Source organism: Phyllobates terribilis, unplaced genomic scaffold (assembly GCF_046119375.1).
Source record: "Phyllobates terribilis strain yellow unplaced genomic scaffold, ASM4611937v1 Scaffold_12__6_contigs__length_324123572, whole genome shotgun sequence".
Taxonomy (NCBI): domain Eukaryota; kingdom Metazoa; phylum Chordata; class Amphibia; order Anura; family Dendrobatidae; genus Phyllobates; species Phyllobates terribilis.
The window spans coordinates 291,476,605-291,490,271 of record NW_027362772.1 but is presented as its reverse complement, the minus strand read 5'-3'; the positions used below and the strand labels follow the sequence as shown (position 1 = coordinate 291,490,271).

General features: G+C 43.2%; 1 protein-coding gene across 1 annotated transcript; it reads right to left on the bottom strand.

Annotated features, from left to right (window-relative positions):
- Positions 1-5,304: 5,304 nt before the first annotated feature.
- On the bottom strand, positions 5,305-6,151 carry LOC141171628 (nicotinamide N-methyltransferase-like). The gene is made up of 2 exons (XM_073655298.1): positions 5,928-6,151; positions 5,305-5,790 (listed from the first exon to the last, which is right to left on the bottom strand). The coding sequence occupies exon 2, from the start codon at positions 5,709-5,711 to the stop codon at positions 5,367-5,369; it is 345 nt and encodes a 114-aa protein (XP_073511399.1). The 5' UTR covers positions 5,712-5,790; positions 5,928-6,151; the 3' UTR covers positions 5,305-5,366.
- Between the last annotated feature and the right edge of the window lie 7,516 nt (positions 6,152-13,667).

Genomic DNA, 13,667 nt, shown 5'->3' with positions numbered 1-13,667 from the left:
AGCCCAATGGACCATTAGCATTCAGGCGAATGATCTATTTAGTTTCGATTTGAAGCAGCAGCTTATTCAGATTGCCGCCTCTACTGGGAAAATGAAGCTGCTCTAAGCCAGCAAATCTCAATGATTTAGGGTTAGCATTATGAAATTCAGTAACATGCTTAATAAATCTTTTAGAGCCCTTTTGGGTTTCTAGGGAATGTAAATGCTCCCTGATCCTAATAAATAAAGAACGTATAGTCTTCCCTATGTAAAAAAAATTACAAGGACAAAAAATTACATAAACAATATTCTTTGACCTACAGGTAATGAAATCCTTAACAAAATGTGTAATCGGGCCAATACGCAAGGGATTAGTCGTGAGGTGCAGATTACAAAAAGAACAAGAACCGCATCTGAAATTCCCGGAGGGAATGTTTTTTTGCAACCAATTTTTAGATTCCACTGGAAGTCTGTGTTTACTGACTAAGTCTCCTATATTCTGACTACGCATGTAGGATACTGTAGGTTTGTTTTTGGCCACTGATAGTAAATCTGGATCAGACTCCAAAAGATGCCAATTGTTCAAAATGGTTTTTTAATCGCATCATTATTGGGACTATGTTTAAAATGAAAAACAAACATTTTAGTAGCCGTCTGTGCATGATGGGAGGATGACTTATAGCGTTTTGATAAAAGATTATCTCGTGTAAATTTTTGTGCTTTCTCAAGTGCGGTATTTAGTTCATGTCTAGGATCACCACGAGCAAGAAAGTTGTTTTTCAACTATGAAGCTTGATCAAGAAAGGTTTGGTCAGAAGTATTCAATTTGCGCAGATGGAGAAATTAGCTGTATGGAACCCCAGATTTAGTCTGCACTGGATGAGAACTATTATAATGTAACATAGTGTTACCAGCTGACGGTTTTTTAAATAATTTTGTGTGAATGGTATTATTTTTAATTGAAATGGAAACGTCCAGAAAATCGAGAAAAAGTCCCCCAAAATTTGCAGTAAAATTCATATTAGCTGTATTTGTGGTGTTCAAAAACTGAACAAAAGACGTAAAATCTTCTGCGGTACCCGACCAAACGATGGAAATATCATCAATATATCTTAAAAAAGATCTAATATACTTAAACGGATTTTTGCAGGAAGTGATAAATTGCGTTTCAAAGAAAGATAAAAAAATATTTGCATAGACACACGCTGCGGGTGTACCCATCGTAGTCCCGATATTCTGGCGGTACCATTGGTTCTGGAACTGAAAACAGTTATTTGAGAGCACAAAATCAAGGCTTTCTAAAATAAAGGAGGAAAATTCCTCACTTTTATTAGACTGCATCAGGAATTTTTTTACTGCCTCCAACCCTAGTGCTTTGGGGATGCAAGTGTATAAACTGGTAAGATCTATAGAACATAGAGAAAAATCAGGTTGCCAGTTTACCTCCTTTAGAGCAACCAGAAAACTATCAGTGTCCTTTATGAATGAAGGTATTTTTTGTAGAAACGGTTTTAAAAGCCAATCTATATATCGAGAGAGAGGTTCCAAAAGGGAGCCCACCCCCGAGACCATAGGGCGGCCTGGGGGCATTTTGGTACACTTATGAATTTTTGGTATAGTATACCAATAAGGTCTCAATGGGAATTCTGGCAGAAGCTTTTCAGCAGTAGATTTAGATAGAACGCCTTTCTCTACGTATTTTCTTAATAAAGATCTCAATAAATTTTTATTTTTAAATGTGGGGTCACTAGGTAAAGGTGTATAAGTATTGGAATCTGCCAATTGCGACAATGACTCTGCCACATAAAAATCTCTATTAAGTAATACTATTTTACCACCTTTATCTGCTTTACGTACAACAACATCCTACCAAGATTTAATTTCATTCAAAGCCGATTTCTCATTTTTTGACAAATTAGAAAGCGGGGGTACATAAATCAATGATTCAACCTCCCGGATAACACGATCCTGAAAGGTGTCAATAATATTACCAGGACTAATGGGAGGTAGAAAAGAAGATGAGATGCCACCAGTGAAGGCTGCATTCTCATTACCGGCAGGTAAGTCAGACAAAACCTCATAATCAGCATCAAAATCAGCATCAAAATCAGCAGGTGGAATGGTATTCAAATTAGCCAAATCAAGTGCATCATCCATTATATGCTGGTCTGCAGGATCATTGACATAAAAGCCAAGGATGTCAGAACTGCAAGGAGTCTCACACTCAAGAGGTGCATGAACACGGGTATCACTTTTTTTGTTAGAAAAAAAATTGTGCAGATGTATCTTTCTGAGATAGCGCATGATCTGTAAGATTAAGGACACAGTCAGTGGGAACTAGTTCTTCCAGGAAACTTGCTTTCTCTTGCGGTTTGGATATCTTTTTCTTTCTCTTTCCACCTCTCCTGATCTTTCTTCTAAAGGGAGGGAGTGCAAAGCAGTTGGGGAAGCCGCAATTTCAGACTCAGAAAGATCATTAGATTCATTGTTGATACTAGAGTCTGAATCCGTGGTCCAGAACTCTTGTGGTGTTCTTTTGTTGTTATAAAACCGATTCCTCTTATTGGCAGCGTGTCTGTTATTGGAACGGGACTGTTTATGACCCGAATTTTTATTTTTATTCCATGAAAACACATTGCCTGTTTCAAAGTCGACTTTGTCTTGAATATATTTGTCCTTCTTTCTGGAATTAATATCCGCTTGGATCGGCAACAATTTCTTATTCAGTCAACTAAAAAAAGAAGACACCTGTGTTGTTGAGAGCCTGGAACGAATTTCTGTTTCGGCAGCTTCCAACTCATTTTTAATAGCCGCATGTGCAGCTTCGCTCCGTTTAAGAACTAGATGCATCAAGTCCATGGAGCATTTCAAATGAATGGCTTCCCATTCCTTCTGGAAGTGAAGGTCCTCTCGAAATTGAGATATTTCTTTAAACACTCTTAGACCTCTTGGTACCCACCACAGTCACTGTATGATTTCAGAGAACATTACACAAATGTATTACCATGAAAAGACACTATCCAACCTAGTTTTCTCTCTATAGTCTGCAAATGTTCAGAGTAATTTCCATTGGTGACATGGCAGATTTTATTTAAGGAGTGAAAAAAAAAATTGTTAAAAGAAATTGATTTGTGTCACTATATTGGAAACTTATATTTTTTTTTATTTTTACAATACTGGACTTATGTGAGGCATAATTTTTTTCCATGACAAGCTGATATTTTTATTGATATTTGGCTATCCGATCAATATATATGCTATTGTATTGCAGCATTTACACAAAATTAAGTTCTTCACAGGCTGAGATTCATAGGAACGCAGATCTGGAAACGATTAGATATTGTGCAAGGAACTGCAGTCTCTTGCAGATGTGTTTTAATCAAAGATAAGAAAAAAACGTGTTGACTTAAAGGAAAGCTGTCAGCAGGTTTTTTCTAGGTAATATTAGGTAAGGATTAAGACATGGAATTCAATGATGTATCACATGTCAGGCTGTGTGCTGATGTTTAATTATACTAAAGGTTTTATCACCATGTGATTATCATTGTCCGGACTACAGCAGATACAGGAACAAGTTCATACTAGTCGGCCTCTGTCCCCTCCTGTGATAAGCAGCGAATTGTCTATAGACAATGTACATACAGAGTCTGGTGTGGGCGGGGGAAGCTGTGGTGTGGGTGGGGTTAGCTGTGGTGTGGGCGGGGGCAGCTTTCTCAGCTCTGCTGTATTGCTAAATCTAAACTCTGATTGTGTCAGAACCGCTGCTTCCAAAAAACTAAGTAATACATCGTTGGATTCAGGCTCTCTTTGCCCTTTTTCATGTTGCTCGCAAATGAGGGAGCAAAAACCTACTTGACAGCTTCCGGGCAATGAATGGTTTTACACTGTATGAGGAGCTCGCCACTTACTAAAGACTACTGGACTTTTTCCAGCATGGAGCACCGGTGCCATCAATCTTATTGTTATGTTTTATTAGAGATTTGCTTGACTTGTTTTATTAATGTTCTTCTTGTTCGTCAGCACTAATTTCACTTGTAAAGTGTTTGGCTTCAGGAGTCAGTGTTTCCTTTCAGTGACAGTAAGTACTGGAAGACGTGCTGTTGGAACTTGTGTATACATAAGGCCTGACAAGAGATTGCTAAAGGTAAATGTAAAGTCAATTAATCTCATTAAAATGTCAGGGGCCTTAAGCCTTTGTTCTCGCAGCCAGTAGTCCCATTGTGTGGATGGGGAAAGTGGACCCAGCGGAACCGTCACCGAAGAGGGTCTCACATGCATTCTCCAGTGATGGGCTTCTGAAAGATTTTTCATTCTTGCAGCTAAATGTAAATGTCTAAGGGGGAGGCTGCCCACCCAGGAGACTGATCCCAGGGCGGTAGACAATAAGCCACATGTTTAGTTTGGGAGTTATGTGGAAGGGATAGGATCTAGACTGAGGTCTTGTAGTCCAGGGATGGATGGATGGTCTATGGAGCTTTGGAGATCAGTACCGACTGGGCTGGATAAACGTGCTACAGTTGTGGGATCTGTCGAATGGATTTACACTTTCTTAAGGGCCTGTTGCAGCTGGATACCTGTGCTTCCATTGTTTTATCTGTTGTCTGGAGGATCGTGGAATGTGAATACAGACTATACTGGCTGGAGATACAAAATCTGTGGGCCAACCAAAAGTTGGGAGATAGTGAGTATCACCTGGTACAAAGGAAATAGAACCACCATCCCGGGGAGGGGATCTTGTGGACTGAGCCAATTGTATTTTGGCCATTTAACTGGAGTTATTGTAAAACCTTGATGTAAAGAATAAAATATTGTTGCATAGTTAACCTGCCTAGGCGAATATTTACAGCCCACAACCTGAGATCTTCACACACTGTTACCTTGAATAGGACTGAATTACAATACCAGGGAGATTGTTTCTGGAAAATAAGTAGATTAAATGTATTTTTAATCTCGGGATCAGAATTTTTGACTTGTTAATAAAGTTGTGTAAAACCCATAAAGCAGGTGACTGTCCCCATTCAAAGTAAAGACACAAACAGGTGAACGCTCTTCACTTTATTACACTACTCATGTAAAGCAAATAGAGAACAGAAGAACAAGCAGCAACTGATCCAAAAACGTTATGCTTCTTTCATCTCTCGGGTGATCAGATCAGGTCTCAGCATTATCACCCAGAACCAGTTATAGGCAAGGCCCCTATAATAGCACTGAATATATATATATGTATATATATATATATATATATATATATATATATATATATATATATATATATATATATACAGTATAAGTATATATATATATTTTAGCCTTTTATGTTACATGTTACTATATATTTTTAACCTTAATATATGAACTAATGATGTGTTGACTTTGTAAGTTTCAACCTAGTTCTTCTTTTGAGCTACAATGAACATAAAAGCCTTAGAATCAGTAAGGTCACTCAAAACGTCTTTCTCCTTAACCTTAATGTAATCAATCTTAAAGCCTTCATCAACTAGAGCTTTCTTAGGAAAATCCTCATCATAATTGAGAGGATGAAATTTATTTTTTCCGGCTTTCATATATGTAGCATCTAAACTCCCAATTAATATAATGCGTCCTTCAGGTTTCAATAACCTTGAGAACTTCTTGATATATCTGATATAATCATCTTGGTTTTGGCTGACAACATCCAGGAGCTCCACACTGATCACAGCATCTGCTGCTTGAGAGACCATCGGATCCATCATACTTTCGTTCTCAGGATCAACTGTCACAACACGTCTAACTGTTGATCTCACTTTTTCGTCTTTGTCCTTAAACTGGTCACTAAAAAAATAATAGAAAGACAAAGAAAGTGATTGTCCCACCATCAGTATCAGTATCATCCTCCCTCACTGTATCAGGGGCAATGATGAAGTGGCATCAGGTGTTGGTTTCATGTAATATTCAGACAAGTACTTTACCTCTTTCCTTCTATCTGACTGAGAAGTTTTGCGACAGGACTCCAATCAAATGCTCCTGGACGTGCGCTCAGCCAATTCTCCAGCTCCGTGATGGATCCGTCATTTTCCTTCAGGACTGTGATGTCTTTAAAATATTCAGAGGCTGAATACAGATGATAAACCTGGGAACCAAGCCTGAAGTCAATCAAGACATCCCCTTTAATATTACCTGAGAAGAAAAAAGTAATAATTTTTTAAAGCAAAATAAAGTGGAAGTCACTGTTTTATCTGCTACATTTACTGTATGAAGGTTCTGATAAATTCTATAAATGGATACATTCATTGAAACCCATGATTCCTATAGCCAGTATCAAGTACAAAAGCATAAAAATAACCGTAAGGTAATCAATCTCCTGAGCATTACAAAGTATTGAAGTCTTTAGATGGTTCCATTTGTCCACACAAGGGTGGGATTCATCTGATCTAGATCCCTCAACAGCCAAAAATATGAATAAAAATCATAAAAATAAACATAGACATAGAATTGTGCAAAAAGTTTTATGGACCCGCATAATTTCTGAAGAAGCTAACATTAGATTTCCCACTGCTAAAACGTTGCCACAAGGTTTGCATCCAATCAGCATCCAAACTATCTGTCTTTTAGACACCTGCAGTGCGCTATCCCTCCACAATTCATGTTAATTCCCTACCGACATATGACGTACCAGGTACGTCATAATCAGCCATGATCTGACTCTAACACTCGGATTCGTGATCGGAAATGCAAGCAAAATTTCCTAAAATCGGGAAAAATTGCCAACATTCGACGAATGAATGCGGAAACGTGATTACAGGGCAAGTACAGAGTTTTTAACGGTCTTGCTAGCATAGTGCTTGTGTATGATGAGCGGCGGGGGGCGTGGTAGATGATTTGGGGGGCTGGTGATAGATTAGAACAGGTCAGATCAGCAGCGCACTTGTAATTTTTTTTTCTTCCTGTAGGCGGTAACTTTAAATATAAATATATAAATAAATAAATAAATAATAATAAGTCAGAAAAGCGCGGCTAGCCAATCAGAGTGCAGAAAGCAACCACACTGCCCAGACAAGGGCTTCTGCAATTGGCTGCTGAAATCACATGTCCTCTCTATATAAAAACTGGCCATTATATCCATGTCACTGCTGGAGACAAACGCTGCTCCTGCACCCAGCTCCTGTGTAATGAGAGATATTAGCTAGATAGATGGGCACTTGTGTGGAAGTCAGATAGTGTAGATAAGTCCTTTGCTGTGTACCTGTTCAATCGACCTTGCAGCCCTTTTTTTTTCTTGTGCAATTACTGAGATTCTGACAAAAGGAGCAATGCCCACGCCATAGAACAGTGTTGTGCATCGGTTGTATTGTGCTCCATGCAGGAGTATCCCTTCAATCTATTGTTGCACTTTCTAATGTGATAAAGCAAGCCCTTGTAGGCCACTTTTTGATTTTGTGGGGTTGAAATTGAGCTATCTGCAGAGATTGTCAGTGCAGAGCTTCTGAGTCCAGAGCACAGAAAACTTTTTTTTTCATTTGCTAATGTGATAGTGCAAGCTGTGCTAGCCCAGTTTGTCATTTTTTTGGTGGGTGAACTTCAGCTGTATGCAAATTAAAAAAATATTTTTTTCTGTTGGCAGGCAGGGTCCACCAAAGATTTTTTTGTGTGGCAAACGTCATACATTCTGCTATATGTCAGCTACTACAGTTGTGGTGGTGAACTTCAGCTGTTTTCAGAGTAAAAAAGTATATTTTTTCTGTTGCTAGGCAGAGTCCATAAAAGATTTTTTTGTGTCACAAAAGTGATAGACTTTTCTAAAAGCCACCTACTATTTTAGTGGCGGTGAAATTCACTTGTACGCAGAGCTCATGCAGTGTAAAAAAATCTATTTTTTACTGTGACTATCGTGATACAGCAGGCTAGATCAGAGTTTGAAAAATCTTGGAGCATATATTCTAAGTTCTACAGGCCTCATCCACAGTCAAAAAATACTTTCTTCGATTTCTAACGTTATAGTGCAGGGGATATCACAGTTGGAATTAATTTGGAGAATATCTCGTATGTTATACAGGCCTCATCCACAATAAAAAAAATACTTTCTTCTGTTACTAATGTGATAAAGTAGGGGACATCTCAGTTTGAAATTGTTCGTAGCATATCTACTATGTTATACAGGCCTCATCCACACTAAAAAAAAATACTTTCTTCTGTTACTAACGTCATACACTAGGGGACATCTCAGAGTGCCAAGGGAGGATGGTTCACTGCAATCGAGGGAGGGGATGTATGAAACAAGCATCATAATTACCCACCCACCAACACAGCATGGGCTTGAACCTCAGGAAAGAGGCCGACATATAAGTGCGTTCTTGCTGCACTATCTGCAACATGACCCCTGAAGAGTTATAATTAGTGTTGAGCGAGCACTAAAATGCTCGGGTGCTCGAAGCTCGGGCCGAGCTCGCCGTGATACTCGGGTGCTCGACCCGAGCAACGAGCCCAATGTTAGTCCATGGGAGACTCGAGCATTTTTGCGGTGGCACCCCCGGCAGTCTTTTAAAAGCCTAACAAGTGCCCAAAACGATAGTGACAGTGCTAAAATGACATGGGGACAGCATGGGGATCGCCCCAGGAAGCATTTCTGACCCCCAGGTCACTGCTGTCAACAACGTGGTCAGAGGTATTAAGCCACTTTTACAGGCTCACAATAAAACGTTCAAAAACGAAAGTGAAACTTTTTCCTGTGAAATATGTTAAGGAACATCCTTTCCAGGGAAAAGACTTGTGTATAAGTTAAAATAAATGACCAAAAACAAAAATACTCCTCCACACCTTCGGCTATGTTCACAAGTAGCATTTTTTATGCGTTTTTGCACTTTTGTATTGCTTTCAACTATGACAAATGCATTCACCGTGAAATGTCATTTTAACATTTTACAACCTTATCTGGCCATGTGCTGTGTGACACATGCATAAAGTGCTGAAAAGACAAGGGAACAGCATGGGGAAGACCCCTGGAAGCATCTCTGACTCCCAGGTCACTGTCTAAAAGTGTGCCCATCATAAGTGATCCTTACTGCATCAGAAGATGCAGACTTGCAACTATCCCCATGCAAGTTCTAGTCCCAGGGCAGTGTTCAATTGTACCTCCCCCATTCCTTGCAATACAAGCAGAAGTATGCAGCCTGCCACCCACCCACCCCCAGGCTGCAATACCATACTGCTTGCTTGCTTGAACTTGAAATTGGGCCTTTTAGGCATGTGGAGGCGGAATCTGGCTACAACGTCATGGCTGTGTTGGCGGCCTGGAATCCATACTCAGTCCCCAGCCGCCCGGCGGCCGGGTGTCCATACTCGGTCCCCAGCCGCCCCGTGGCCGGGTGTCCACACACGGTCCCCAGCCGCCTGGGGGCAGCCGGGTGTCCATAAACGGTCCCCAGCCGCCCCTATTTCTCCTTGGAACATCCCCCCACACACTTTTCTTAGCCCGGCCTGCTTTAGGCAGCATTGGACGAGCCCACCAGAGAACCAGACTCCTCCGGTGGGCCCTGACTTCTCCATCGGTGGAGTTGAGAGTGCCAAGGTGAGGAGCATGATGATGATGACAGAAGTTAGCATCTGCTATGTTTTCTTTTAATGCAAGTGTAAGTGTGCAGCCTGCCACCCACCCACCCCCAGACTGCAATTCCATACTGCTAGCTTGCACTTAAAATGGGGCCTTTTAGTTTGGAGGAGGCCGAAGCTGGCCACTACCTCATGGCTGCTTCGGCAGCGAGGTATCCATACTCAGTCCCCAGCCGCCCATGTTTGTCCTGGTGTGCCTTATACATAAGATTAAGCGCGTATACCAAAACATTACCTGTGCCCTCCCCAGTGCATTTAATGGGAAGGAGAGCCTATTCCGCTGTAGTGTGTGCATGCCAAACCCCTGTTCATGGTACATGCGAAGATGCCTCCCACCTTGCACCTGTCGTTGCAGACTTGCAACTATCCCCATTCAAGTCCTTGTCCCAGGGCAGTGTTCAATTGTACCTCTCCCATTCCTTGCAATGCAAGCGCAAGTATGCAGCCTGCCACCCACCCACCCCCAGGCTGCAATACCATACTGCTTGCTTGCTTGCACTTTAAATTGGGCCTTTTAGGCATGTGGAGGCGGAATCTGGCCACCACGCCATGGCTGTATCGGTGGCCTGGTATCCATACTCAGTCCCCAGCCGCCTGGTGGCCGGGTGTCCCCGCTTGCTCCCCAGCCTCCAGGGGGTGGCCGGGTGTCCATACTCGGTCCCCAGCCACCCCTATTTGTCCCGGTAACCTTTCCCACACTTTTCTTAGCCTGGCCTGCTTTAGGGCAGCATAGGCCGAGCCCACCGGACTATCAGACTCCTCCGATGGGCCCTGGCTTCTCCATCAGGGGAGTTGAGAGTGCCAAGGTGAGGAGCATGATGAGGATGATAGAAGTTAGCATCTGCTTTGTTTGGTTGTAATGCAAGCGCATGTATGTAGTAGCGGCTAGGCCTGAGGTGGTCAGCGTTTTGGCGCATATCCTACCTCCTCCGAGGATTGCTGGATGTTTTCCTGCTACTATCCAAGTTCTATGACTCCCGTTAAAACAAAGCTTCAGGTGATAAATGATGGATGAGGTAGTGGCAAAGGAGAAAGAGCAGGAGGAACAGGGACCATTCACATCAATATCAGGCCAGTCAACCAGATATGTCTTGTAGGATATGTTTCTGTAACAAAAGGAGCGGTTCGGCTACACAGTTATAGGGCATACAGTGAGTGCAATGCCTACCAAAAATTTTGAGCCACTCCAATGCCCCTTGGAAATGACATGGAGGTCAGAGGGCATTAACTAAACCTTTTTTTCCATTTATAGCAACTGGGTCTCCCGTGCACTGTTGGCCTAAGCAGTGAATGGAAGGCTTTCCAAAAATTATGAGGAACTGCAATGCCCCTTACAAGAGCCATGTGTGGCACCCCAGGGGTCTGGTCACCACAGTAATAGAGATATTACGTCGGAGAGCAAGTGGGAGGTTTCCTGGTCAGGATCCCTTAAACATGCAACATCCTCCTGCCCCAATCCTGGGAGGGGCAGGAGGATATATAAACTGGATCTGGGGCGGGGTTGAGTGAGTCAGAGAACAGTCAGAGTCAGAGTGAGAGCAAGGGAAAGTAACAGCAAGGAGCTCTGTTGGAGCTAGGAGCTAAAGACCAGGGGCTGGAAGCTGAGCAGAGCTCGCCCTGGCAGAAGACAATAGGAACCGGACACAGGAGTCCGAATCTGTGAGGACTTATATATCCAGCAGCAGAAACCAGCCGGCAGGGGATTTCAGGTCCTCTGGCCATAGAAGCCCGGAGGCTCAGTCACAAGCAAGGGACCAGCACCGCCGTCGTGGAACGGAGGCTAACAGAAGGCCCCAAGTCACCAGCCATACGGGTGAGCACTACACGGTACACTCAGGGACGTGGGCTACTTCTACCCGCTTACAGCAAGGTAGCCAGGAAGAGTGCAGACAGACGGGGAGGCCTACAACTCCACCTGGCCAGGGGAACTCCTGCTTGCTCACAGACTGACCAGGCCTCTTATGCTAGCCAGTACTCCCGGGAGGGTCTACCTTATAATCATCAGTAAAGACCCTTAACTGCACTGCAAAGACTCTGAGTCGTTCCTGCTGCGCTCGTGCACCATCACCCCCATCATCCACACTCACTGCCCTGAGGCTATACTCCTCCCAAGGGGAGTTATCCCATTCTATGCTGCGCACACAACACCAGCCTCAGCGGTCTACCTCGCAGCAGTGGTACTCCCTGACCGCAATCCACGGGTGGCGCAGTCGGACAATTAACCTCAAAACCTAAGAAAGACTGCCACTGGTTTGACCAGCCTGAGCCACGGGACCGGGTCACCGCCACGGAGACTACAGACCCCAGAGACCGGCACCGGGTATCCCACACACGTGTACACACGGCCCAGGGGGGCGCGTCACATGCAGTACAGCATATTACAAACATAAGTCCCATTATTGGGGAGTGGGTGTTCCATAGTATTTGCTTATGCCTTGCAAGCAAAAGCTGCCAAAAATTAGGACGGAGCAACTTGCAATGCCCCTTACAAGAGCCATGCAGTACAGCATATTACAAACATTAGTCCCATTATTGGGGAGTGGGTGTCCCATGGTATTTGCTTATGCTTTCCAAGCAAAAGCTGCCAAAAATTAGGACGGAGCAACTTGCAATGCCCCTTACAAGAGCCATGCAGTACAGCATATTACAAACATAAGTCCCATTATTGGGGAGTGGGTGTCCCATGGTATTTGCTTATGCTTTCCAAGCAAAAGCTGCCAAAAATTAGGACGGAGCAACTTGCAATGCCCCTTACAAGAGCCATGCAGTACAGCATATTACAAACATAAGTCCCATTATTGGGGAGTGGGTGTCCCATAGTATTTGCTTATGCTTTCCCAGCAAAAGCTGCCAAAAATTAGGACGGAGCAACTTGCAATGCCCCTTACAAGAGCCATGCAGTACAGCATATTACAAACATAAGTCCCATTATTGGGGAGTGGGTGTCCCATAGTATTTGCTTATGCTTTCCAAGCAAAAGCTGCCAAAAATTAGGACGGAGCAACTTGCAATGCCCCTTACAAGAGCCATGCAGTACAGCATATTACAAACATAAGTCCAATTATTGGGGAGTGGGTGTCCCATAGTATTTGCTTATGCTTTCCCAGCAAAAGCTGCCAAAAATTAGGACGGAGCAACTTGCAATGCCCCTTACAAGAGCCATGCAGTACAGCATATTACAAACATAAGTCCCATTATTGGGGAGTGGGTGTCCCATAGTATTTGCTTATGCTTTCCAAGCAAAAGCTGCCAAAAAATTAGGACGGAGCAACTTGCAATGCCCCTTACAAGAGCCATGCAGTACAGCATATTACAAACATAAGTCCCATTATTGGGGAGTGGGTGTCCCATAGTATTTGCTTATGCTTTCCCAGCAAAAGCTGCCAAAAATTAGGACGGAGCAACTTGCAATGCCCCTTACAAGAGCCATGCAGTACAGCATATTACAAACATAAGTCCCATTATTGGGGAGTGGGTGTCCCATGGTATTTGCTTATGCTTTCCAAGCAAAAGCTGCCAAAAATTAGGACGGAGCAACTTGCAATGCCCCTTACAAGAGCCATGCAGTACAGCATATTACAAACATAAGTCCCATTATTGGGGAGTGGGTGTCCCATAGTATTTGCTTATGCCTTGCAAGCAAAAGCTGCCAAAAATAAGGACGGAGGAACTTGCAATGCTGGCACCCTGGTGGTATAGTGGTGGTGGAGGCTGAGGATAAGGAGAAGATTAAACAGCCGAAACGAGGAAGCGTATACCCATGTGTGGGTGTGAAGCGGTGCATGTGAATACACCTCCCGAAATAACACAGTGGATTTGACTTTATGTTACTCTGCTGTCATTTGGTGGTGATGAGAAGTCTGGCCCAATCCAGCCCTTGTTCATTTTGATAAGGGTCAGCTTGTCAGCATTGTCAGTTGACAGGCGAGTGCTCTTATCAGTTACAATTCCCCCAGCGGCACTAAAAACACGCTCCGATAACACGCTAGCGGCAGGGCAGGCCAGGACCTCCAAGGCGTACAGAGCGAGTTCATTCCAAGTGTCCAGCTTGGATACCCAATAATTAAAAGGCACAGAGGAATCACGGAGGACGCTGGTACGAT

What these genes read in the sequence shown, in the direction of transcription:
- LOC141171628 (XM_073655298.1), bottom strand. Translation starts at nt 5,711, where the DNA reads ATGATGGATCCGATGGTCTCTCAAGCAGCAGATGCTGTGATCAGTGTG.